The sequence below is a fragment of the Sinocyclocheilus anshuiensis genome, unplaced genomic scaffold (genome assembly GCF_001515605.1).
Source record: "Sinocyclocheilus anshuiensis isolate Anshui unplaced genomic scaffold, SAMN03320099.WGS_v1.1 scaffold213, whole genome shotgun sequence".
Taxonomy (NCBI): Eukaryota; Metazoa; Chordata; class Actinopteri; order Cypriniformes; family Cyprinidae; genus Sinocyclocheilus; species Sinocyclocheilus anshuiensis.
The window spans coordinates 1,196,576-1,224,548 of NW_015540860.1; the positions used below are offsets into that span (position 1 = coordinate 1,196,576).

A 27,973-nucleotide genomic window follows, 5' to 3' on the forward strand; every position below is an offset into this window, starting at 1 on the left:
AAGCGGACGTGTTCTACTGACAACAAACACAAATACGAGAGTGCGAGAGCTGGGATAAAGAACAAAACACTGACATTTCTGCAGCTAAAACTACTACTTGTGTCGTCGAGTGGATTTCACAAAGGACATTGACTGTAAGCAGAGCGAGTACGTGCTACCCAAGTTCGGACCGATGTGGAAACCTCTGGGCGTTATCGTCCAGGCTGCCAAGGTTACACCGTAAAAGGGTAGTATTTATTGTAACATTTGTGATTTCAACGTAATTGAGATCATGGGCTCCAGGCTCAGCCGCCAAAACAGTCTCGACAACGAGAATTTTTCAAGGAGGCGACGGAAACATTTCGACAGTACGGGAGAGAGCGATCGGAGCGGAGACTTCTTGTTTACATCCCTGATGCCCAGGTCGGATAAGCTGCCGGGGATGCTGAGGAGAGCCAACCACAGCCCGTATGTCAGACGAGTCGCCTGGATCCGAGAGATTCAGAAGCTCCTTCGGGAGAGGAAGAGAGAAGACGCGACGGACGTGCTCAAACTGTTGAGGAAGGTGAGGGAAATAAATGTCCTGCAGTGCTTAATAAACAGTGCATCTGATAGAGACAGCTGTAAAACATGCATGAGTTTCTCTCTCTCTCTCTCGCTCTGCTTTATTGGCATTGCATGTTGCAATCACTGACACAAATATTGCACAGATGCATCAGTAGAACACACAAAGACATGATCATAAAATGCAATTCATGTAGAAATCTTGAAAATTCCTGTAATATGGTCAACATGTTTACAATTCCTGAATTTAAAAATTTTTTTTTTATATTTTTGGGGGCTTAAAGTGTGCAAAGCCAAAGTGGTGTAACTGTCTTAAGGTAAAAAAATAATAATTAATATACATGTTTTTAATTTATTTTTAAATATTTTATTATGTTGTTCATAATAATTAAAATATTAAAAGTAATACTATAATATGATATATATGTAAAATAAGCACTTTTTAAAAATATATTATTAATATCTGCCAAATCTGTTTACCCTAGCGTGTAACCAACATGCATGAAGCCATTTTGTTGTCATGTGACAAGAAAACCATCAAACAAAAAGGACCTGTTTAGATTGTCATAACTCTGTCAAGTTTTTATTAATTTAATTCCAGTTTTAGTTATTTTAGTTAGCACATCAAGTCAAACTCAATTAAAATGAGAAATGTTGCCTTGGCAAGTAGCTGAAAAAACAGTAAACTTTTATTTTAGTGATGAAAATGTGTGTTTTTTTTTTTTATGGTTTTAGTTTTAGTTAACTATAGTAACCCTGCTCTTCATGAATACCTTTTGTGACTCAAAAGTCACGACATTTGTAAAAATATGTATTTAATATTAAATAAGTAAATTAAAAGTAATAATGTATAATAAAAGAAATGTAAAAAATTGTGTTCACATGTCTATTTACAGTTCAGTGAAAACACTATGGTAGTTTTTAACTCGATGGTTACACTTTTAGCGAGTTTTGTCTTGACATTACCCTTTTTTGCATAAAAATTGCTATAAGTGTTTTCCAAACATATATGAAACCAACAAGAATACAAAAATGATATTTCTCAGAACATGTTTCTAAGGCACATGTGTTTTAAACTAGATTTCCCATTTTTATCACCTCAGACATTCTTATGTGTCATTGACCCTCATAGTATCCAGTAGGTGAAATGTGGCTTGGCATTTCCACTTCGGACGCCCGCCGTGCGGCTCGCTCTGTAGTGCTGCAGTGAGTCACCTTGTGCAAGAAATCTTTTCCCTGGATTTGCTGCTGCAGTTATTTGTTGTCGAGACTCTACACAAACACTAATACTAATGCCTGGATGCTTCTATACATTTGTTCTGTCAGAGTGACCCATATACTCAAATTCAACACAGACAGAGGAGTGCAGGAGATCACGAGGTCACTCATGTGTAAGAATAAGTCAAAAGCTGCTGTTGGAAAAAAAGCAATAAAGTATATAAACAATATAATATATTTAAGGCATGCAAAAATTAGTGTTTTCGAACAGGTTTCTTGAACACTCCCCTCATCTGCAATTGGTCAGACAGACAGTCCTGCTCCATTAGCTGTTGTAGGGCAGTACAGTTGTCTCTTCATACTGGGACAAGAAAAGGTACTTTAACATCGAAAAAAGTCACATTTATTCACTGGGGGGAAAAACATAGGCCTATATATAGAAAAATCCAAAATGTGAAGTATTTTTATTATTATGATTTTGCCTGGAGCAAAAATGAAGGCTGACGTTTTTCTCCTGCTGTGTTAAAAGTGGTGATATGAGGGCAGAACTTTCAGTCACAGTTTATGAATTCCTTGTTCTCCTTACAAACTCTTTCTGATATCATATGATTACTGGGTCAAAATGACAAGGAGATGCAGCCGAGTTTTAAAGGCATTCTTAGTTCTTCCATTATTCCCCAACCTAAAGATACATCCATACAACTCTATAAATCTCTCTGTCTCTCTCTCTCTCTCTCTATCTCTCTCTCTCTCTCTCTCTCTCTCTCTCGTCTTTGTTCTCGTCTTTGCAGATGCTCATTCCCTCATTCCAAATGCTGTTGCCTTGCTCATATGAATTGGCTACTGTTGATTTTCATCTGTTGTTTTGATTAGAAAGCATCTGCCAAGAATTATAAATGGATCTGTTGCTTGCTGGCTTATCAAAGATATTTCAATAAATGGTGAGAAAAACAAGAATTCTGAAACCAAAACTTTTTGTATAATATAGCTTAAGGGCCAAACATATTTTCATGTACATACACTGTAAAAAATGTATGTATTTATTTTACTGTAAAATAATGTAAAAATGTTTGAAAGTATGAATTTATAGGATAGTTTCTTTTAGTGGAAATCTATATTAAATGTAACTGTACAGTAAAAATGGTAAAAAGAGGATCCCAGAAGTTATGTGATGCGTCACATTTTATTATATTTTATTAAAATAACAATGTTTCTTCTTATTTTTATAAGGTAACACTGTACACTACTTTTAGTTTATTAACTATAGATTATGGAGAGACCAAAGCACATCTTGTATTTTACCACTATTTTATACATATTATTATATTATTATTTCTGTTTATCTTGCATGAATCAAATCCAGTGAGAAAAGTGTCACTCATTAGATAAATACATAATACATACATAATACATAAAGGGTAGGAATAAGCAAAGGCTTCAGCCTACAACTTATTCGGTCATTATTAATTTAATTTATTGTGAAAAATTGTCTGTGAAGACCTAAATAAAATTGATTGAATTTAGGCAAGTTATGCAATATAGTGGTCTGAAATCAGGAAATCGGGTTGCATATATATCAATAAATCAAATACAATCCTGTGATGCTGAGAACATCATTTTACTGTGAATTTCTTATAATTTACCAGAATGTATGTTTTTTATTTTTTTATTTTATAATTTTATATATATATAAAAAATATATATAATATATGCAGTGTTAAGATTAGGAGAAATAGTTTTCTTCCAGATAGACAGACTCTTTTTTTTTTTTTTTTTAGAAAAGTATGCAAAATATTAATGCATGTCAATGTATATATTTAAACGACAAGGTTTCCTATATGTATTTGCTGTTAAATTTGTTTAGGCATGAAATATTCCAGCAGCAAAAGTATAGCCTCGCAGAGGGTCAACATTTTAATATGTACAGCATGCCACACAAATCAAGAACAGGAGTTGCACAGGCCTGTACCAGCAGGTCTTATATCTAGTCACTTGTGTGTATTTAATATTCACACTGTGCGCTCTCTTCTCATGTTTTCAGTCTTTTATGTCATTTCCCCCCACAGTTTGCCTATTGTCATCCCTTTGTTTTCTTTTTTTAAATTAAATTTTTTATAGTCTCCTTTCATTGTCTCCCTCTCTCAGGACGTGCTTTTAATTACATTTGAGAATTTGACATCCCAGAGCAGAGAGCGTTTTTAATCAACACAGAAAGATAGTCTTGGATACCTATGCTGCGACAAGCATGTCACCGGAGACCCGCGATGTGGTCCTCTGTGTGCATTCACAGTCTTTATTAAGGCTTTCTCCCATTATCAAGAAACAGAGAATTAAAAATGGGTCTCATGTTTCAGAGCCGCTAACAGGACCTAGCACAATTAGAGTGGACATGGAAGCAACTGATAAGAGACCATGGGATAAGTAGATCAGTGTCTAAAAAACATGTACAAATGATGATAAATTGCAACATATGAATTTAGCATGTGCATTATGATGATGCATTATCTAGTTTATTATTAGGGGAAATAAACATTTGCTAATATACTTGTTACAGCACAAAACTTGGGTATGAGGACCTCCTACCAAGCAAGAAACCCCCTGTAGGAAACCATCTGTTTTCTGATTTTTACAGAAAAAGAAATACATCTATTGCAGAAATGTATTATATATTTACTTGTTTTTTTTAAAGTATAATAATACTAGTGCTGTCAAACGGTTAATCGCGATTAATCGCATCCAAAATAAAAAAAAAATGTTCACATAATATGTGTGTATACAGTGTATATTTATTATGTATATATAACTACACACACACACATACAGTATATATTTTGAAAATATATCCATGTGTATATTTATATTCATATAATTGATATTATATATAAATATTTTAAATGTATTTGTAACATATTTTTATATATACATGCATGTGTGTGTATTTATATATACATAATAAATATACACAGTACACATACATATATTATGTAAACAAAAACTTTTATTTTGGATGCGATTAATCGCGATTAATCGTTTGACTGCACTATAATAAACACAATATTAATTAATATAAAATACGAAATAAATACGAAATCAAATATTCTATTTAAGAGTATGCATTTAATTAGTTTGACTTAAAATGACTAAACTATAATACTTCAAACTGAGTTGTTTTTGAACATTAATCATTTAAATATGCAAATATACATTATTATATTTTTTAAACATGATGTACATTCAGAGAGCAGAATTATAAAAAAAAATGAATAAAAAGTCACTCAAGCTGAAAAAAGTAAATTAACGTCAAACCTGTTCAGATATAAATGACACATGTTCAGGAATAAATCCCTCAAAAGTTGTTCAAATGTCAAAACAATGCACTGAATTCTGTGGTCAAGTGGAAATTGAAGGAGAGAACATCTTACTCCGGGAGGCATCTTAGCCGGTTTTCCTCTACTACTTACAGAGATGTGAGTTGGTGACAGGACTGCAGCTACAGTATAGTGATCTCACATTGATGAAAAATCATTTTGGCATAAAGGATCTAGAGATACCAGCTAGCTGGACTGCATCTAAAAAACAAGCTGACAGCCCCAGATCTCGCATGATATAACTTGAGGCAGCTGTCAGCCGGTGCTTGGTCTTTTACTCAAGTCTCTTTCTCAAAAGGCTTGTCATAGAGATGATATTATTAGGATTCTTAGAAGTCACAGTAACAAGAATTCTTTTGAAATCCTAAAAGGTTTTTCATCATCATCTCCTGCTTACTGTCTCCCAGAACTCTCAGGTCAATCTGAGTTGACTTTCACTATAATTTCTTTGTTTGTGTTGTTCATACTAAGATAAAATGGTTTGTTAGAGTAAAGAGACATAAGCGTCATTAGACATCCTCACTAAAACAAAAATACATCCATCTTGCCCACCATCTGAGACATGTATGGGCGCATAACTGGCCCTACACATCTTGTTACGTGCTTTTTTCATATTCTGCTCACTCGCTGTCTGGATCTCATAGAACACTATTGACATTTACATTTCTCGGACAGGCAGTTTAACCCTATAAACACTAGACTTTATTCATTTTTGCAGACAATGCGTAGCTGCTAGTTAGTAACAAAGAGATCAATGTAGGCTCGTTGGAAAAATGTGAATCTACCTGCAAAACTCCAAAGAACGTACCTAAAGATAAAATGCACTGCAGTTACATAAAATAAACACTAGATGCTATATAGAGGCTGATAACACTATATCAATTTGGTTTTATCAATTAGGGTGGGATTTTCAAATGTGATTAACCTTTTAGCGCCACTCACCAGACGTTTAATTTCTGAACTGGCGTGATATGTACAACAATCAACAATAATACAATTTTACCAGATTCACATTTATCCATTTCAGATGAAACTGCATGCGCTTTTAGAACCTCACTGGACATTTTACTTTGAAAGTAATATAATTTTGCTGAAATGTCGCCACAGGTATGTTTTTTCCAATGATCCTGGATTAAAAGAAACAATACAAGCTCAACCTTCAAACCAGCGCTATCCAATATTCATTCTGGAAATTCATACTGGTCTAAGCAGGTCTTTCCAGCAGTCGAAGTGACCCCTGTGCTCTTTTTTTCTCTGGAATTGAGATTCAGCACACGATAATGGGGAAAAAAGAGAAGGTGTTTGGTGCTGGATGGATGGAGAAGAGTAGGGGACAGAGAGGGGGGTAGATGTGGGCGTCTCCTTCCCTGCTGCTAAACACATTTAAGCATGCACACTCCAACTGCACTGAGTGCAAAGACCTGTTCCAATCAAAATATGCAAGTCACCATAGATAAAAGCATCTGGTCTTTGAATATTAATAACCCAATGGAGGCAGTTTCATAATCCCTGCTGTGTTATTGAAAGTCTGCGGCTCTCACTCTGTCTCAGTGAAACACCCCAATCTTGCCATTCTAGAGTTATTCTTATCTATGTAAATCAAAGTTGCATAATACATGAAAGTTATGTTCTCGATTTTTTGCAACACTGGGACTTTCCCAAAGGGCCAGTTGACTTTTTGCGACAGCTGTCAAAACCAAATTTAGATGTAAAATAAATGATCAAAGATTTTAAAGCCCCACCACCCCCACCCATGGTGAAAATCAAGTTTTCAAAAACCGTTTACATGTCTGTCTGGTGTTTTTAGTATGCTTGAAAACAAACTATGTGCAAAATCATCAGTCAACACCACTGCTAAGCATTTTCTCCTTAAAACTGTGGTGTACCAAAATCAGTCTCAAAAACGCAGTTTGAAACTGCCCGTTTCCTACCTTTCATAGACATGTAATCAATCCCATCAACCTGCAAGGCAGGGCTTTTCATTCATTGGTCAGAGGTTTCTATTTACAACATGTTTTTGCAGCATTGAGCATTGTAGCCAATCACAGACATATCTGTTGATTTCATTAATGCAATGTCCAATCAGAGGTGTTTAAGTTAATCAGAATCTACTCACTGCTCTAACACTGGAGTTTTGTTTAGCGCTGAGTTCAACACGCTCACAAATCCTCTCATTATAACAAACAAAGTGTAGACACAGGGCCCTATTTTAACGATCTAAGCACATGGTCTAAAGCGCATGGCGCAGGTGCACTCAGGGCGAATCCACTTTTGCTAGTTTAATGACGGGAAAACGGTCGGCGCACCCGGGTGCATGGTCTAAACGGGTTGTTCCTATTCTCTTAATGAGTAATGGGTGTATTTTGGGCGTAACGTGCAATAAACCAATCAGAGTCTCATCTCCCATCCCCTTTAAAAGCCAGTTGCGCTCGCACCATGGCGGGTTCGATATTTACATGGCGGAATGTAATTCCAAAAACACTTGCGCCGCATTGCGCCAGGTGTATGATAGGGCCCCCTATGTAAATAAGAGATTCATTGTGCAGTGTAATGCTTCATTGAATATAATGGAACTTTGCGAAATTGCAATGTACTAAGATGTGTGACAGCTTTTTAGTCATAATAAGCTGAGCGTACTTTGTGCACTTTCTAGGCTATAATCCATTCAGAATTTAAATAATTTCACTCACGGATTCACTCTCCTGTAATCATTTATCCAGTATTGCCTCTTGCCATTGTGTAGTGTTTACTGCTTCAGTTAAAGTGAAAGTAGTAAAGTAGAGTGAAAGTAGAGCAGGTGTGATTGAGTGGAGGCGGGGACTAATTTGCATATTCATAGAGCCTTGTAAAGGTAAGGGTTTAAAATTATATTCAAGTCATTTTAAGACATAAGGAAATAATTTTCATTGGAAAAACTTTTAAATATGCTATTTTGATTATCAAAGTTTTAAGTGATAAAATTAGTGTCTGTAGGACTTTAAAAGAAGAGAAAGAATAAAATAGTCAGGCCCATTAAAGCCATAATGATGGGTCTTGGCGACATGGACAGTGTTCTCTCAAGTCAGTAAAATCACAAATCATACATGTAATTGATAGCTAGTTTGTTTAAAAAAATGACAAAATTTGAGCATTGGGGTCTATAATCATTTTAAAAAGAGACCAGAGATGTTTGGTATTAACTATTTCAAAGTAGAAAACTTCATTGCAAAGTCTCTTTTTTTTAAGCAGACTTTTTAGTTAAATTCTGCTATTCTTCAATATGTTTTTGTCTCAGTTACAGTAAATACATTAGCGTGTTTTCTAGCTTCGTTATGTATTTTTGTGAAATTAAATTATTATAAAATTAGTTTCATTTTAATGCTTCGTTTAAATCCAAATTTCATTTTAATTGGCAATATCCAAATGTTTTTGTTCCAGATAAAAGTATACGCACACACTGTATTTGTGCAAACTCTGCATATGGACTAATTCAGGCAGAAATACTGATACATAATTTGCATAATTTTTTCCCCCAAACAATGCGCGAACATCGGCACAGCGAATTCTAAAGAGCAACCCAATGAACACACAAAACTTACATACTCCCAACCAAAACAAAATCTAGTTGTTGTGCTTTGATTTTAGAGTCACCAACTGTTGCACACATAAATATGGAAATTGTGTGAAATTATTAGTAAATGTGGCCCCTTGTTATCTTAGCTTCCATACAGATAGCAATCAAGATAGTAACTTGTGTACCTAACTACCTATATGCATATAGATTTCAGCATAAATCCCTGGCATTACCAATATGAAAAAGGCATTCAGATAAAAATAAGCATTCAGAGCCATACAGTACATCATGAAATTGCCAGAAAAGGCAGCTTGAGTGAGGGACTGATAATATGTGCTCTCTTTCGATCTTTTTCTTTTTCAGGACCTGGGATTAGAGGGTACATCACTCAATGATATCCTCTATAAGAACGCATCCTTTCTAAACCTGGTGGACCCCATATCTCATGAGCTCCTGCTGAGCCTGGCTAGAGACATGCAGTGCCCAAAGAAGGTGAGTCATTCAGCTTCACTTCAGCGTGTAATTTCTTCACTTCATTGATTGCTAATTAAAGTAAATGAAAATAAATGTGTTTGAGTATAGTGATTAGTTGTCCTAAGATGTCTAATTTGTGTTTCTTCATGTATTTATTTCAAACTCTGCATGCATCAAGCAGAAGTTTAGTTAATTCTCTTCAATCAACTTTTAAGCTCAGGTCTGGATAAACTCAAACTACTGTTGTTTTTGAGTGACGTCAGTTGTTATTTTAACAACTTGCATCACAACCATTCCTTAAATGAATAAATTCTTTGAAAGATATTCAGAGTGTTATCTGAGTCACTGTGTCTGAATTCGCTGATATGCTGAAAGTACGATATGATTGAAGATCAGCAAAGCATCTGTGCGCCTTAAGTCAGCCCAACAGTTATCTAGGATCTTTCACAGGCCATTCCATCGAGACCGATTTCCTTTTCTTGCTGAAGTCTTGATTTGTAAGCCATACCAGCTGTGGGGCACAATAGAAACTAGCAGTTCTATGAAAACTAAAGTCTGCTTGCTTATCATTCTTGTCTATTAAAGATTGTCTATAATAGCATGCAGATTTTTTCTTCTTCTCATAATGATTAATGCAGTTGCTGAACTCTGAGGCTGCTTCTGAGTATAGGAGAAGATGCATTAGATTAGATGGAGATCTTGCTGTGCGTCTGTCAGAGTCATGAGGAGGTGGTTCATAAAGGAGATGTACATTCTCATCTAAAGATTCAGCTCAGTGTGACACTCAGTATAGACTACAGGACTGTAAGTAAACGGACACTAGGAAACTGCACGCTTCAGTCTGACCTGCTTTGCAAGTGACCGTGGCTGAATTTCATTATATGAGAGAGATGGCTGCCAAAAATGGCTCTGAGCATGGCAGACATTCAGGTGGGATTTGTGCCCACTGATACCCAGTTCACTAAAGGAATTATGCAAATTAGGTAATGATATAGAAACGGACACAAATTCATGCTGGACACAACTGTATGATGCCATTGCACAGGATTCAATACTATGAAATCCCATTTCAGTCACATATGAACAAAAAATCATAAGTATGAGATAAAAACTTTACAACTGACATAATTATGACATAAGAAGTTGAAATTATGAGATAAAAATTCATAATTATGACATCAAGAAGAAATTATAATATAAGCCATAAGTATGACATTACAATTATGATATGAAAAGTCATACATTATAAGATGGAAAGTTTTAATTATGAAAAAAGTCATAATTATGACAAAGTGGATATTATAGAAAAAGCTGCAATTATGAGATACTAAGGTAAAATTATGAGAATGTAAGTTAGAAGTCAGAAGTATTGCATTAAAAAGTCATAAGATAAAAAGTCAAAATTATGAGATACTAAGTTACTAATTGAGATTAACTACCTATTATAATTATGGTAACACTTTATTTTAGGGTCTCTTAACTAGTTGCATATAAATAGAATATTAGCCATTTATTAGTAGTAATTAAGCACATATTATTGCCTTATTCTACATGACCTTATTCTACAGCCCTAATCCTACCCAATACCTAAACTTAACTACTACCTTATTAACTATTAATAAGCAGCAAATTAGGAAATTATTGAGGGAAAAGTCATAGTTAATAGTGAATAAGTGTTCCCTATTCTGAAGTGTTACCATAATTATGAGTTTGTCATAATTATGACAAAAAGAGTTGTTGAGTTTTACTCTCTCATTTTTTTAGACTTGTATGCCATATTTATGACCTATCTCAAAATTATGACTTAATATCTCATAATAGACTTTTTATCTCATTATTATTGGCTAAGTGTCTCATAATTTTAACTGTTGATGCTATAATTGATATAATCTAGATGTATCCACAATTATAACACACTTCTCCATGATATGATCACCAATTTAAAATATGAATCACTAGAAAATTCACAAACATTTTATGTAAAATTCCAAAGGTGTAGCCAGACACACTTTTGTAAATATGGCACATTCTATTATAAGCCTCATTTGCATAGAAAGACACCACGTTTGAGCTGAAAACAAATGACAATGACTTCATGTGCAGTACTTTTTAATGCACACAGTCTAAATACTACAGTCTAAAGTTTTGCAGCTGTGAATTGAATTTGCCCCTCAGCTTTTTTGCAATTCACGTTACAAAGCAGAAAATTTAAGGGCATTGTATTAAATGGCATTGGTTTAACATCACACCTGTTCCAGCATAAATATTTGATGACGTGATTTATTCCACCTCCTACAGTCTGCAGTGTACCGTCAGTTTTGCATCTCTAAATGTGAAACCGTCACCTTGCTTGAGCCAGTGGGAGGTCCAGAGATTTCCATCGAAGCAGGGTGCAATAATCCAGTTAGTACATTTTAAATCTTGGGTTAACAAATTGTGTTGTCTGTATGTGACTATGCCCCAGATCCTGTGTGATCATGGGTAGAGTTAACTACAGCAACTGTACAGCTCCGTTTAAAGCAGGCTAACTTTAGCAAGTGTCCAAATGACATTGTATAGATGTCAATAAAAACTGACTTTCACTGAAATTAAAATCGATGAGTTTTGTCATTTAATTTAAAGGCAAAAAAGTGTCCCTCATGCAATGGCATGCCCTCTGACAGCTGTCTTACACACTTTATCGAGAATATTTGTACAAGGCAGCACAGACAGAGACGGATCGACCTACCCAGAAAAGCTCATTCGTTTAAAGATGATTTGAATTAATTATCTTGAATTTATTTTGTTTGTTCTTGTCTTTCACTGATCTGTATCTGAGGAATTAGTCTGATTTGGCTGGTACACAGTGAAAGTGTTCAGTGATTCAAAGCTTTAGATGACCATCTTTGTAAATCCACAAGGCAAAAAAATAAATAAAAATATGACACAAAGCCAATCTGGATTATATATCAGAGAAGATTACTGCTTTCAGTCTCAGAGAAGATTATTTTTCGGATGTACTTTTTGTCCAAATCTAAATTTAGATCTAAAAAGCACATCAAACTTTATAAAAAAAAATGACTGCAATAAGAAACTGCCCTGATCTGCTCCCTATAGTGCGTTATTTTGTTTGCTCGCAGAATATGAGAACTTCATGCCGCAGGCTCCACATTTGTCTTGTCAAATTTAATCAAAGGGCCCTTTTTTCATTTTATATTGAGTCTTTCTATTCATGTTGTTCTTTCAGGACTCAGACACACTGAAGTCATCTGATAAAATCTGCAGACAGCTCATCTACCACCTGACCCCTCACTCCAAGTGGCTTAGAAAAAGTATGACCCGTAGAAAGGCCCAGGCCTGGTGAGAAATCTTCCCTGTTCTCTATGCCATCAAAACATCAGAAAGTGCTGATATGGAGTAAAATTTAATTCCATCCCTCACAGTAACATGCTGAACTATATATACTGTTTACAGCTTCTATTTGATATATTATAAATGAATGAGGCATTCATATCACACTTTACTGTGCACTATATAGTATATACTATGTAATCTGTAACATATTATAGTAAACTATATGTAAACTAATATTTAACATATTATAGTGTTATTATAATATTATTTGTAGGCTATACTAGAATAGCATTTATTAATATTTTTGGATTAGCTTTTATTCACAGTTATCATTTAGGTTTTTTGTTTAAATTTTAGTAATTTTATGAGTTTTTGACATTTCATGTTGACATTTTATTTTATTTTATTATATTGTATTTTTTCTATTTCTATTTTATTTTATTTCAGTTAGTTGCCTAGAAAACATTTCTAATGCATTTCTAATTTTCATTTAAGTTCTAATATTTATATTTTATTTCATTTCATCTTTATTTAAATTCTCGAAAAATGTTAAGAAAAATCTCAAAGATGCTTAATAATTTTAGATTTAGTTAACATAAAAACACATATTTTTGCCATTCCTTCTTTTTTAGGACCTTGAAAATCTTCTAAAATTTGCATAAACTGCTGATCTGTTCCATGATTTACTGAGCAGAAATCTGGTAGCAGTTTCAGACAGTGTGATTATAGATGAGTGTAACAAATTAGAGCTTGTTTGGCCTGCCACCGCCAGCCCATTAATCTCAGCCCCCCTTCATCTCTGCTATTGATTGGTAGAGTCTTTTTACCAGCACTGCTGCTGGATTTGGATAGTGCTGTCTGTAGAGAGAGCCATAATGCCCTTTGTGACTTGGGTGTATAATACTCCACAAGTTTGACCTGAACTTTATTTATCCAACATAAACCTGTTCACTTCACCTGATTAATTAAATTAATTAGAGCAGCCAGTTTGCAGGGTGTTAAACAAGAACCAGTCAATGGTTGCAGAATATATTTCGCATATTTTGTGCTTGTTGAAAAGCGAATAGATGTGTGTATGTATGCGTTCCACCCACATGGCCATTACATGCGCCCTGAATCCATTGCCTCTACTCAATACAGTTTTTCCACATCCTGAATTAACCATGCTGCCCTGCTCCATTACCTTTAGGCTCTCAGGGGAGGATAAAGCAATGAGTGGATGAGAGACACAGAGAGAGAAGGGTATTTTCACACTGCAGTTCTCATGTATTATGCAGGGTCACTAAACAGAAGCAAGTGTTACTGTACTGGTCATTTTGAAACAAGGTCATATCGCTTATGAGAAATAATGTGGCAGTTCCAATAGTTCAGTGATGCTATCAAATGATTCACTGCCAAAAATCTTTTTCTTAATCAATATTTTGGTCCACTAAAATACGTAGACATACAAAAAATACTTAAAACAAGATACATTTACTTGAGAAGCAAATTTGCACGAGATATTAAGACTTTCAGAGAATATATCTTGTCATGCATAATTTTTTTGTTTTATATATATATAAACCTAACTAAATTAGTTAGATTCATGTTCAAAACCAGACAAAAATGAACACAGGTTAAGATATATTGGTGTGTGCTACATATAGTAAAAATGATATTGTATCATAATATATAATATTATGGTGTTACATGTGTAAAGAATGGTACAAACATTATATTATATTATATTATATTATATTATATTATATTATATATTTTTTACAATGTAATACTATGGCTCTGTTATACAGCCTTACAGTGGTACTTATGCATGATTAACAAATGCAAGTGCATTATTATTTACATGGCACTCCAAGATACTTTGAAGAATACCATGGTACATGTTTAAAAAACATGGTATTATGGTGGTGAAATGGTGGGTAATGCATTGTGTAAACATATTATTAATTTATACTAATTTGTATTATATTATATTATATTTTATTTATTATATATTTGTAATTCTTGCTGAAGAAATTATGTAAAATATTTAGCAAGTTATTTAATTTTTAACAATTTATTTAATTTTTCTTTTTTAACAGTGTAATATCATGGTAAATTTATATATAGGCTGTTATTGATGTGTTACTGATTAACATATGCATGTGCCTTATTATTTACATGGTACTCCAAGCTACTTCAAAGAATACATGTCAAAAAAACTTACTATAAAGATGTCCAAAAACATGGTATTACCGTGATTCTTTTGATACTTTTCTGTTAGTAAGAGTTTTATGTGTGTGCAAGTTCATCTAATTTGGCTTTATTGGCAGTGGTGCCAACCTTCTGTGTGATTAGAGATTCAGAGAAGATTGCTCTGCAGTGTGTGTGTGTGTGTAGCTCAGGTTTAGGAGCCCTGTTGCGGAGGATCTGTTATACTCTCCCTAGAGCTCCCTTTGTGTTCATATAAGTCAATCTGACAAACAGAGAGTTTGCAGGTCCCTGCTGCTCTACACTACAGAAACCAGAAACAGCACAAGGAACGCGCTCTTCAAAAGAGTCTGAGAAAGAAATGAAGAAACAGGGTATGGCCTTAGAGCAAAGGACAAGACTAAACAAGACAGCGAACCTCAGAAACTGAGAAAAAGTGTTTGTTCTGAATCAATATTTTTGTCTTTTTTCAGTAAAATACCTAAAAGATGCATTTACTTGATGCTTTGCGATTTGAGAGTTATTTTCAGAGGATATATCTTGAGATATTTTATAGGTTACATCGTATGTGTGCCCCTTTATTCGCTATTTTTCATTTCATGATTGCATGCTGGTCCTATTAGGTGCCATATCACCGTAATCCAGCTCCATTTACATGGAAATGAAAAACGAAATGAGAAAGAGGGTTGATTATATTTGAATTGACAGATTTATATGTGTCTATTCACTTTTGATGGATCTGCATTAGTTTGCTCGTCTCTTATAGAGACATCCTCAGTCTTTTATTGGGGTTTAACTTGCATGGATGGCGACTGAAGATAATGTAATTATAGAGTGGGTAAAATGATTAATGTAACATCACGGTGTGTTACTCGATAGGGAAGAGAGAGCAGAACGGTCTGACAATGCTACACGTAGGGAGTAAGAGAGATCTAAGAGGCGATGAAAGAAGCAGGATTTCATGTTGTGCTGGTTCTTATATGTGCAGATTCTTGGGGCTTGATCAGGAGTGTCAAACAGGCATTGTGGAGAATCTGCATGAAATAGGATCTTTCTGACACCCTCATGTGTTTGATTGGCAGTATAAAGCGACTGTCTGTGATGACTGTGTGACTGTCTGGTTTATCCAGACTGCACACATGCATGCTCAGACATACACAAACACAATCTGTCAGTCAGCCTAATGTATTATTTTTGCTTTCACATGTATTAGGGATGCACAATTAATTCTACTTCCCTTGCATCAACATTTTCTATTTGCAATGTGTTTTTGCAGTGACTGAGTATTGTAATTGATCACAGATATGGATGCACATGAATGCATTGATGAAGAGGTATTTAAATTACTACCGTTAAATTGTTTGGGATTGGTAAGATTTTTTATGTCTCTTATGCTCACCAAGGTTGCATTTATTTGATTTAAAATACAATAAAACAGCAATATTGTGACATTATTACAGTTTTCTTTTAAAGATTTATTTTTGGCATTTTCACCTTTATTTTGATAGGACAGATCACAGCTGACAGGAAGCAAAGTGGGAGAGAGATAGTGGGGTGGATCGGGAAAGGTCTTCATTTGGGATTCGAACTCGGGACACCCGTAGCACAACGGCGCTGTATATCAAATTATTACAATTTTCTGCTCAAATTAACATTAACAATAATTTTTGAATGTTATAAATATGTTTACTGTCATTTTTGGCTGTCTCGTGCATCCTTGCTGAATAAAAATATTAATTTCTTTAAAAATATGTCTTACTGACACCTAACTTATGAACGGTAGTGTAAGTAAAAGTACGGCAATGACAACCACTCCTAATGAGCAAGGTTTAAACAGTCTGAATCACAAATGTGTGTTGCAATTTTCACATTTGCTCAGTTCTGTCATTCTAAATTATTTTGGATTTGCTCCTTTTTACACTGCACATTTGAAATGTAAATAGTGTAACAACTAATAGACACTCTAAGAGAGCTACCCAACAAAACTTGAATGTTTTCCTAATCAACAAGGCATAAACACCATGAACTAAGAGAATAAGTGATTGCATAAAACTTATGCGCTTAGCTTATGAATATTATTCATGTGACTGGTTGGTAATTAGGCACTAACATTATGAGAGATCACGACTTGATGATTATGTGTTCATATATTAAAATGAGTTGTCACTTTATGTGGAAAGGCTTTTGTTTGCACTTTAGCCAAACAAAATTAAACTTCTAAAATATGATTATTTTCAAAAAAAGTTGCAGACTGAACAGAAATTTCTCTGCATACAACTTTCAAGCTATAAACCTATTATGGATTGCATGGTCTAGATCAGTGTTTCCCAACCTTTTTTTAGTCGCGGCACCCTTTGGAAATTTTAACAAACTTGTGGCACTTACACGGCACCCCTGCTCTCGACAGACGGCACCCCGGTTGGGAAACACTGGTCTAGATAAACTGATTTTGGAAGAATTTGATAAGCAATGTTTTAGTGCCTGTTTCAAATCTTTTTGCATTGCGAATTGATATCTCTGCAAATATGAGCAGTTTGTGACACTGTTGAGATCTTATCTGAAACTCTCTAGTGGAGACACATGAAAGATTACTAGGGGTTAGTTCTCAGTGGTAAATCTGAGATGCCAGAGACTTTAACAATTAGTTTACACAAACAAAAGACAATTCTGTCATTGTTTGCTCACCCTCATGTGATTTCAAACCCGTATTTGTGATTTGAATTTCAGCGGGTAGTGATTTTGTTCTCAGATGGCATGTAATTGTCAGTGTTTCTACTTCTGTGTGTTCTATACCTGTGCTCAGTTAAGGCCATGATGTGTCAGTGCTATTTGCAGGCCTTCATAGAAAGACAGATCAGCATCTGCTCCTGGAGGAAAGTGTGAGTCTGAATCTCACACTGATCAAAGGTGTAAAAGCATCCACTCAGGTAGAAAACAGCCATTGCCATGCCAACGGCGGTGGGGGACATGTCTTTGTACCACTCTTTTCCTCTTGTCTTCCTTTTCACTGTCACTCATTCTGCTTGGTTGGTTTTAAGCTTTCAGTATTATTTGCATTATCTGTCACCTCTCAGACCCTTTCAGACCCATTCAGGGATGAAGAACAGGCCCCAGAAAACCGGCTTTACTTCTTGTGTACAGGTTTTGCTAAATAATCACACTCACAATCATGTTTGCTTTGCACTGGAGATTCTTTTATATTTTTTGTCCCATTTGTAGACCATTATCATAGTCAGACAAACAAACACTATGTTAGCGTTCCTATTCATCTCTGTTGCAGTTGATTGACTGACTCAGGACTGCTCTGAAGTGATGGGGACAAAAAATAAACCAAAAAAATGGTGTAAATGATGCCTATGCCAATGGCAGTAGCCAGCTGAGGTCACAAAGGTCCAGACCTCTGTAATTTTTTCATGTTCAGAAATAAAATTTGTTCTCTGAATGACTTCGCTGTTTAAAACTTCTCATATGAGTATCTGCATAATTAGGTTTAGACAGTTTGCAAGAATGTACAGTGTCCGTGGTATGAAAATGTTCACTGGCGGAGTAAACGAGGCTTGAGAGAGTTGTGAGTGAGGGCACAGCCTCCATCGTGTTGCCAGATTTGGACTTGTCTTTTCCACTTAATTTGACAATTTAGAAAGTTAATAAAGTGGGAAGTTGCAGTTTTGGGTTAGTGATATCTTTATCCTAACTTATTTGCAAAAGATTTGAACTAATTTCGGTTTATTTGTTATTTATTTTTTGTTTTGTTCTCATTGCAAAACTTGGCAACACATGCATCACCGGCACTTAAACTGACAGTAATAAAAAAATGCATTTATTTTATAAAAAATAGAGTATAAACAGTAATATTGTGAAATATTAATACAATTTAAAATTACTGTTTTTTCTATTTTAGTATATTTAAGTTGAAATTTATTCCTGTGATGGCAAAACTAAATTTTCAGCAGCCATTACTTCAGTCGTCAATGTCACATGATCCTTCAGAAATCATTCTAATATGAGCATTTTGTGCTTTGATGAATAGAACGTTCAAAAGGATTTATTTGAAATGCAAATATTTTGCAACATTCTAAATCTTTGCTGTCACTTTTGATCAATTTATTGCATCCTTACTGAATAAAATTGATTTCTTTCAAAAAAATAAAACGTACTGACCCTAAAGTGCAAGAGTAATGTATTATTTTAATTCACTTACAAATATAACGTACAATAATGTAAATACATGAATAAATCAAATGTATTTTGTTTTATGTATATTGTTGTGCCAAATTGTCTCTTTCTTTTAATATAGAACATTTTGGCATAAACAGTTCTTTGAAATCCAGAAAAGAAGCTTCATTTTTTTTTTCACACTGACAGAAATATTTTTATTACTTTTTGATTTGTCTTTTTTCATAGAATTTCATGGGAATGTAGAGAGTTGCAGTGTGCGATGACAACAACCTGCAGTACTTAAACATTCTCAGGGTCTTAACGCTAGCTTCTTGTCATGCTTGACTGCCATACACCCGTGTAGGTCTTTTCACTGCCAAAGCAGAACAATTTCTAGACAAAAGTCTAACAGATGATGAAGCTGTATGCACAAAAGTAACAGTTGACTCCACACATATGCATTACCATAAAGTCATTTTATGTATGGTTGTGTTTAAGATGCAATCAGCTATAGCTTGAAGCAGTTAGTTGGTTTCTTGTGCCTCTCATTAGCATATTAGACAACACTTCCCTTATTCCTTTGTTCATTTAGACAGATCACTGAATGAGAAATTCATATTTAAATGAGGATTTTGCAGTAATGCTAGAATACATTTTTGTGTTCGTGTTCAGATTTGCATATTTGTTTTTTAATGAACAACCTGTTCACGATTAGGGAGACGTTAAGCTATGCTGCTTGTCTCTTTTCAACCATTTGTGATCAAAATCAGATTGACATAAGTGCTAAAAGGGCGATTTCATACCTTAAATGAAGCAATTTGGGATGAGCGAGAAGAGAAGAGCCTGTTGGTTACTGATTGTGTAACATGCCAGTAAAGCAGAAAAGATTCAGTGAATTCTTATTGCCAGAGGTATCAGAATAATGAAACATCAAAGAAAATATGGAAATATCCTTCCCTCTTACATCTGTAATTGTGATATATTTAGTTGGACTGTCAATTTAGCATAATAATTAATGCAAAGTGTGCATTTGTAGAAAAAAAAATAGCACATAGACACTTTCTGTAAAGTCTGTTCAATGGTTTACTCATCTGCCAAAATAATATTATGTCTTTGAGGCTATTCATTTGGGGGATTTTCATGGCAAATTGATGCTTGTGATTATTTTAAGTAGTTATATTATGTTGTTTAAAAACATTTTTTGGCAGCAGATATGTATTATTGGATTAGGGGATGAAAGTCCAGCAGGGTACTGACTGAAAGAGTGAAAGAAAATAGACAAGACGATGAATGTACCTTTAGGCCAGAATTAATAATGGAGGTATTTTGCATCATTGATGACTCTGTACAAACAAAATGGAGTGAGGCTTGAATCAGACACGTCAGGGAAGACTGGAGGGAGAAAATGAGGGCTGAGAAGGAAATCTTTCAGCTCTGCATGGACAAAATCTTGTCTTTCTATTGATGCTTCGATGTGTTTCAGAACTCACATATTTCTGTAGACTAGAAAAGTGGTACAGAGGGAACAGACATTGGCAGCGTCTGAGTGCAGAATGTGTAGTGTCTGTGATCGTACGAAAGCTGACAGAAAGGAAAATTAATGTCACTCATAGCTGCTGGTTGCCAAGGAACGTGAAGTGAGCCCGAAGTTACTGTAATTCAAACTGGCACCTGGTTGCGAGAACAATAAATAGACACATTAAAATGACTTTTATTATTCTTTTACCCATCCTGCAGTGGCACAGATGGCACAGATGGCACATTTGTGCTGTAGTTTATGTTTCGCAACCTGAAAGTCACAGTTCACCTTTTGATAACATACAGCACATCACACAAAAAAACTATTTTAAAAATGATCAATCAGTATTTTTCTGTAAAAATATCTCCCGTATATTGAGATTATGCTTTAAAACAAGAACAAAACATTGTATGCAATTGTGCTCCTCAAGTAAATTTATCCTGTTTTAAGAATGTTTAAAGAAATAGTTAAACCCAAAAATGAACTCAACCTCAGGCCATACAAGATGTAGATGAGTTCGCTTCTTCATCAGAACAGATTTCTCACCTGATTCAGATTAAATTACTTTTTCACTGGAGAAAGCAATATTATAGATAGAGAAGTCATATTTTAACGAGAAGCAATGGTTTGAACGGTTCTTTTCACTTCAGAAGATGTTAACTGATGGACTGGAGTTGTGTGGATTATTGTGATGTTTTATCAGCTGTTTGGATTCTGATTCTGACGGCACCCATTCACTGCAGAGGATCCATTGGTGAGCAAGTGATGTAATGTTAAATTTCTCTAAATCTGTTGAGATGATGAAAAAACTCATCTACATAATCTAAGGGTGAGCAAATTTTCAGAAAACGTTCATTTCAAACAGCTATTTCTATATATAAAATATAAAATTTGAATAACCAATTTGTCCTTGCCTTTAAATAATTCAAATCTGAAGCAAGTTTGACAGGTCAGACTAATCTAATTTTCTCTCAAAAGCACCTCCCTGCTGACTTTTTATCTAAATTTATCCCTAAAGCATCTTCAAAGAACTTCTTCAGCATTTCATCAAAGCACGCAGTCTTTTCATGGGCCAACCTATTGCTATTTAATCACAGAGATCCCTCAAATGTCACTGTTTAAAGGCAGAGCAGATTGCTGTGTGAGTTAGCAAAAATGAGGCAGCAAGCTTAAGTCAAAATAAAGCCTGTGGACACTCGTATACAGCACAATCCCCAGGGGGTTTGGACCTGGAGTTATATTTGGCAAATAAATTGAATTTGGGCCCAAACACAGAAGAGCGATGCCACCTGCTACCAGTCATAGGAAAATAGAGGAAGACTGTCAGTGGGATTTCATGAAGAGATATCAGCCTTTGAGAGGATTGTAATAATACATTTGCATCTCAGTGTGGGTGTGTGCTTCCTCAGTAAAGGAGTATTCTTTTGATCTCTGTCCTGTGGTTAGTGTGGCATTATATATTACAGGACCATCCCTATTTCCATTTCAATCTCTTCATTGTTACCATGTGACCCAAATCATGAAGAAAATATCATGTACATCTGTGGAGCTGAGTGATTTTCAAGTGGATGTACAGTATGTCTGTGTTTGCATTTTATTGATCCTGTTAATGGAACCGGGTCAAAATGAAGCACACACGCCGGCACAGAGATGGTAATGGTGCTGGATAGAGGACTGAGGTGGGGAGGAACTCTGCTCTTTTGACAGGAGCATCTTTCCTGATATTCACTTCATTTAAAAAATAAATAAATAAAAGTATCTTGTGTAAGCATAAACATTTTAGTTGGTTTTAAAGGTGAAGTGTATAATTTTGGTACTATTACTGGCACCAAATGGATTTGGAAAAATAATGTTTTAAAAAAGGGTTCCTGAACATGCCCCCTGTCTGCCATTGGTCAACCAAATAGATAGCCACGCCCCAGACTCATATTGTTGGTTTTCATGCTAGTCTAGATCCTCATACAAACTGATCAGTTCTTTATAGGCACCACAGAGACACTGAGAAACCCTTGTGAAAGTACACTTTAGCATGCCTTTAAAAAGAGTACTTATTATGGAAATAATATATTTAGTTAATGGTGAAATGAATGTAATGTTTTCAGACACTTAATTGCATGTTATGTAAATTAAATGGAAATGCATTAAGTTGCCATTTAGTACATTTAAAGTGAAGTAAATGTAAAGTAAATGCACTGTAATATCAGAAAACAGTTAAAAATATAAATAAGTACTTTATAGGTGCTTTAGTATGTTAGTCAACATGTCAAAATAATTGCATGTCTATAAAGCACAATAAAAGATTAAAGCCAAATAATTTAAAATGTACTTAAAAAAACTTTTATTCTCACATTACAAAATGCACTTTTTACAAGTGTGTTAATAAATACAGTTTTAAATTGTATGCTCTTTAAGTACAATGGCCTTTTGTTTCATTAATATTATATTATCTGAAACTTCTAAGAGTTTAAGTACAATTGCACATTCATTACAATTATAAGTGCACTTCTTTTTCACAAGGGAATGGCTTACTTGTTTAACTTTGCATATTAGACTGGAAAAGTATTTTTATATTGAATTACACCTTCTAATAAACATTCTTATCTTTTTGTATTTTTTTTATTATTATTATAAAATAATCCTGTTCTTTTCCATTCAGATAAGCAGGTTTTGACTAGTCTAATATTCAAATCTAAAAAGTACAGTTCAGTTGAATGCTAGACTTTGAACTAAATATGGATGTCTTATCAACTGTTCATTGGAACTGTTTTGAGAGTGTAAAGAAGATTTATTTTGGGTGAGCAGAAAGGCACTGATTCTGTCTGCTGCCTGCAAACATCATAAGAAACAAACAAACAAAAATCATAACAGCAGCTTTCACCAGCGGCAGGGATCCAGTATTTGGCAGAACAATAGTGAACTCTGACTATGAACCTTACTTCAGAAATGGTTTGAGAAGAAAAATCATACTTTAGGAGGTTTTATCAGTCTCTTATAGAGCTCTAATATTATCTCCTCTTACAGACTGTATGTTTCCCCAGTGCTACTTTGGTACAGTACATCTATGTTCTTATGTACAGTATTTGACTTGCATACACAAAGACATCCCATATGCTCATGCATAAATTAGAAGCATGAACTCGTGCGAGGAAGTCACTGATTACTGATTCATGAGACTACTATAAATTTTTACATTGCATCATAGAGTACCTGAGAAGACTTTTCATGCTGAAAATTGTTTGTGCCTTGCAAATAGACTAAACACTCACCAAATAATGACTCAAAAAGAAGAAACAGAAGGTTCAGTTTGGCAAAGTCAAAGACAAGACATGACCAATTTGTGGTCAAAAAAGAGGTACAAAACTGTCACTGGGGCGGTACCCTTTCAAAAAATACTAATATGTACAATTTAGGTACTAATATGTACTTTTAAAGTAGGCCTACTAATATGTACTTTTAAAATATTAATATGTACCTTTAAGGTAATATGTAGCTTTTGTACCTTATAGGGTATTTCCCAGTGACAGCTTTTTTTTTTCTGAGAGTGTATGACCCTAAGTCGTTGAACAAAGAATTGCAAAGGATAATATTCACTGAATAGATGTTTATCAGTATAGATACAATAAAGATGAAATTTACATAGATAGTGGCAACTCATGTTTCTCACGAGTTGGCAAAGACAGATGACAATCAATAACAAACGGTGTACTCAGTTCTTTATTCCTGTTTCTTGTTTTATATCTGCAGTGTTCTTCCGAAAAGCTGCTTCTTTAATCACACTAATGTACTAGAGAGTAAAATTACTTGCATACAATTATGAAATAATCAAATTCCAAAGGCAAAGGATGAGTTTGAGCGCAAAACTATCCCAAACTCTTCCCCCACCACAGCAGCCTTCTTATCCTTTTTCCTGTAATTTGAAGTACTGAAAAGTAACTGCTTCTAGCCAGAAGAAAATAATTTCAATAAAGACCAAAAATCCAAATCCTATTTTCTTAAAGCTACAACACTTCCTTATTTGTTATAAATGATCAGATTTACAGTTCAAATCACCCAATGCTTGTATATCTGTTTTTAGTTTTCTCATTGAATTCCTCAGTGTATAATTTTTTTTTTCACTTTTTAGTCTTAAAACAACACTTCAGAAGAAGCTCTGCAGTGACTCTGTGGACCTGTCTGGCATCCCTTTATCAACTCGCAACATACGGCATGTGGCGTATTACCTCCAGACCAGTGGGGGCGCTGTGATATCCGTAGATCTTAGTTTCACTGAGCTCCGGGACGAGGGCCTACGTCTACTTCTGCCCTTCCTGGGTGCATTGCCCAAACTCACAACACTGGCTCTCAATGGGAACCGTCTGACTCTTGGCATCCTTAAAGATCTGAGTGAAGCCCTCAAAGATTCCAAGAAGTTCAGTTGTCTTGCCTGGGCTGACCTGGGCAACAACGTGGACATATTTACCATGCCACAGGTAAAACAACAGAATCTTAAAATCAATTACAGTTCCCCTTATTGTAATAATTACACTGAGATAAATGCTTTATTTTGGGTAAAACACGGTTGTACTACAAGACATGTTGCCTGCTTTATAAGAGGTACAACATGGATTAGCCTAGTAGGACATCCTTGATGCTCCTGGAGCAATATTCGCTGACAAACAGTCATAGCCTTACTTTTGAGGCTAATTCAGAGACCCAAAACATAAAATATTATTGGCTGATTGTAATGTTGTACCAAGAACATCAAGGATGTTGATCCAGGAACATGTTCTACTTGGATGAATCAGGCTATGCAAGATAAATATTTGTTTTATATGTTTTCACTCACCATTTTCAACTGGCAGGGTGAACCAGTTGATTAAAGTCCTATTTGGATGGGACTAGTTTTCCCTGAGGAGAAAAGCATCAATGTGTTATCAGTAGTTGGTGCATTATGTATCCTGAACTAACAATGAACAATACTTATACATCATTTTTATTGGTTCCTGTTCATTTCTACAGTATACATTTTACATATAACTATATTTTGTGTGCGCGTGTGTGTGTATATATATATATATATATATATATATTATATAAAGCATTTATAAACAAACATGAATTAACAATTATCAATAGAATTGACCTAGATTAATACATTTTGTTGCTTTTTGATAGTTCATGATACCTAATGCATTGACTGATGTAAAAAATTGAACTATATTGTGAAGCGCGTTACCAATATTTTTACTATACACTTCTCATTTAGTTTGACCTTTGTCGAAATATTTTCTTTGTTCAAATAATTTTAGACCTTTTTAACCAACTTTCAATGTTAAGTAAGAGATGATCATTCAAGTATTGCTGGAATCTCGTCTAATATAAGAAATAAATTTAAGGAGACTCCATGATTTTCTGTAACCCACATCCAGACAATAGACATTCTTCAGATATTATCTGTAGGTAAATGTAACTCAAAAGTTTTTTTAATTGTTTCTACTCTGTTCTCAGCCTCTTCTGGTGGCCCTACGGCGACGCTGTAGTCTAAAGGTCTTGCTGTGTCATTGCAGTGCTGCTGCTCCCTTTGGAATCATCCGTTGAAATATGGCGGTTCATTATGCTACATTTCTGTATGGTGTATTTTAATATATCAAGCACATTGATTAATCATGTCTGGTCAACTTTACTAAAACGTTCTTAAAGGTTCTTAACATCATGCTCAAAATAATCTTGCCTGTAACACAGAGTTGCAGCAACACCCCATCTATTTTAAATCTAATTTTCATCATTAATGATAAAATTAATGGACCTCGAGATAAAGAGCTAATGATTGTTCCATGGCCTTCAATTACCTGAGCACTTTAGTCTGTGTTTTCATCAGGTTTGTGACTGAAAACTTGTTGTAGCGATGTCGTCTTGTAACATGAACATCTTTATTTTTTTCTGAAACAAAAATGAGCCAAACAAATAGTTACTGTACTAACCAGCACTTAGTTGTTTGGGAGTAAAGCTCAGATGATCAAATAGTTCAGTGTTTCTCAACCCTGGTCCTGGGCGCCCCCCAACACTGCACAAGAGGGTCAGCCCTATTGCTACCGCATGGAGAGCTCCATTGAAGAACCCAGCCACTATGAAGAAGAGGAGGATGAAGACGAGGAGGAGGAAGAGGATCTGGAGCCATGGAGCATCGGGGAACAGAAAAGTTCAGGTAGTTTTACCCTGCACCATTGTGAGAGGTGAACCAATCACGATCATTGTCACCTGACGATGGGATAAAGAAAGAACGGGAGAGCGCAGGCAAGAGATCTCTCTTCTCTCGGTACCATTTCTCCCAATCAACACCTTTTACCATCTCCCTCCTCCACTGAAGCTCCATGACCTTCCCATTGTGGTTATGTGTGAACCAACAGCATCACATTTAAAGAGCCAACTAACCACCTGAACACGGCAAACGGTGAAACACGCTGGTTTGAAATTCTCTCAAAGCTTCACCATTGACTTACTGTGTTGGCAGATGATGCTCCTTGACTCGAGGTGGGGGTTCATTGGAGGGGGCCACAGAGAGTTGCGTTACAGATACTTTCTTACGCCCCTCTTCGGTCACAAATGACCAGTGATGGACAGGAAAAAATGGCAATAAAAAATCCGAGAGTCAGTCAACTGGCTGATGCATACCAACGGTGGATTTGAAGCTCTACGGACCCCGCTTTTAAATAAGGTATGGTTAGGAATTTTGTGGGGTCTGGTCAGGTTTGGTCGTATTTGTCAGTGTTGCATTGCTGAGGCCATCTCTGCCGCAGCAGACTGGACCTATCACCCCTCTGTGTATGCTCTACTAATCTCCCAACAAAAGCCATGAAACCAGCTCAACAGACTATACAGCCGACCCACGTCACGTGACGCAAGCAAAACTGCTATGTCAAGACTTTTGCATTTTCCCCCCTTTCCAAAATGTTCACTTGTGAATACCCACGCACCACTTGTCGTGTAGTTGTGAGTGATGATACAAAAAGGAAACGCTGTTGAACTGCCAGCATCTGTTTTTTGTTGTCTGCTAATGAACAAACTATACGACAGGTATATTTCAACAAAGAAACATTTTTGTTGTATATGAGAAGATTGCTCACCTTTTTATGTTCAGGTCATCTTAAATATTCCTCTTAAATATGTCTTGCTGTGTCATTGCAGTGCTGCTGCTCCCTTTGGAATCATCCGTTGAAATATGGCGGTTCATTATGCTACATTTCTGTATGGTGTATTTTAATATATCAAGCACATTGATTAATCATGTCTGGTCAACTTTACTAAAACGTTCTTAAAGGTTCTTAACATCATGCTCAAAATAATCTTGCCTGTAACACAGAGTTGCAGCAACACCCCATCTATTTTAAATCTAATTTTCATCATTAATGATAAAATTAATGGACCTCGAGATAAAGAGCTAATGATTGTTCCATGGCCTTCAATTACCTGAGCACTTTAGTCTGTGTTTTCATCAGGTTTGTGACTGAAAACTTGTTGTAGCGATGTCGTCTTGTAACATGAACATCTTTATTTTTTTCTGAAACAAAAATGAGCCAAACAAATAGTTACTGTACTAACCAGCACTTAGTTGTTTGGGAGTAAAGCTCAGATGATCAA

General features: G+C 35.2%; 1 protein-coding gene across 1 annotated transcript; it reads left to right on the top strand.

Moving 5' to 3' along the window:
- Window positions 1-2: 2 nt before the first annotated feature.
- On the top strand, window positions 3-27,973 carry LOC107687975 (leucine-rich repeat-containing protein 75B-like). The gene is made up of 6 exons (XM_016485495.1): window positions 3-544; window positions 9,046-9,174; window positions 12,383-12,495; window positions 24,480-24,825; window positions 25,844-25,882; window positions 26,360-27,973. Exons 1-6 carry the CDS (start codon window positions 272-274, stop codon window positions 26,570-26,572), a joined length of 1,113 nt encoding a protein of 370 aa, XP_016340981.1. The 5' UTR covers window positions 3-271; the 3' UTR covers window positions 26,573-27,973.

Excerpts from the sequence above, each read along its gene's own strand:
- LOC107687975 (XM_016485495.1), top strand. The coding sequence starts at position 272 with ATGGGCTCCAGGCTCAGCCGCCAAAACAGTCTCGACAACGAGAATTTT. Across the intron at positions 9,175-12,382 it reads ACATGCAGTGCCCAAAGAAG|GACTCAGACACACTGAAGTC; the intron begins GTGAGTCATTCA and ends TTGTTCTTTCAG. Across the intron at positions 12,496-24,479 it reads CGTAGAAAGGCCCAGGCCTG|TCTTAAAACAACACTTCAGA; the intron begins GTGAGAAATCTT and ends TTCACTTTTTAG.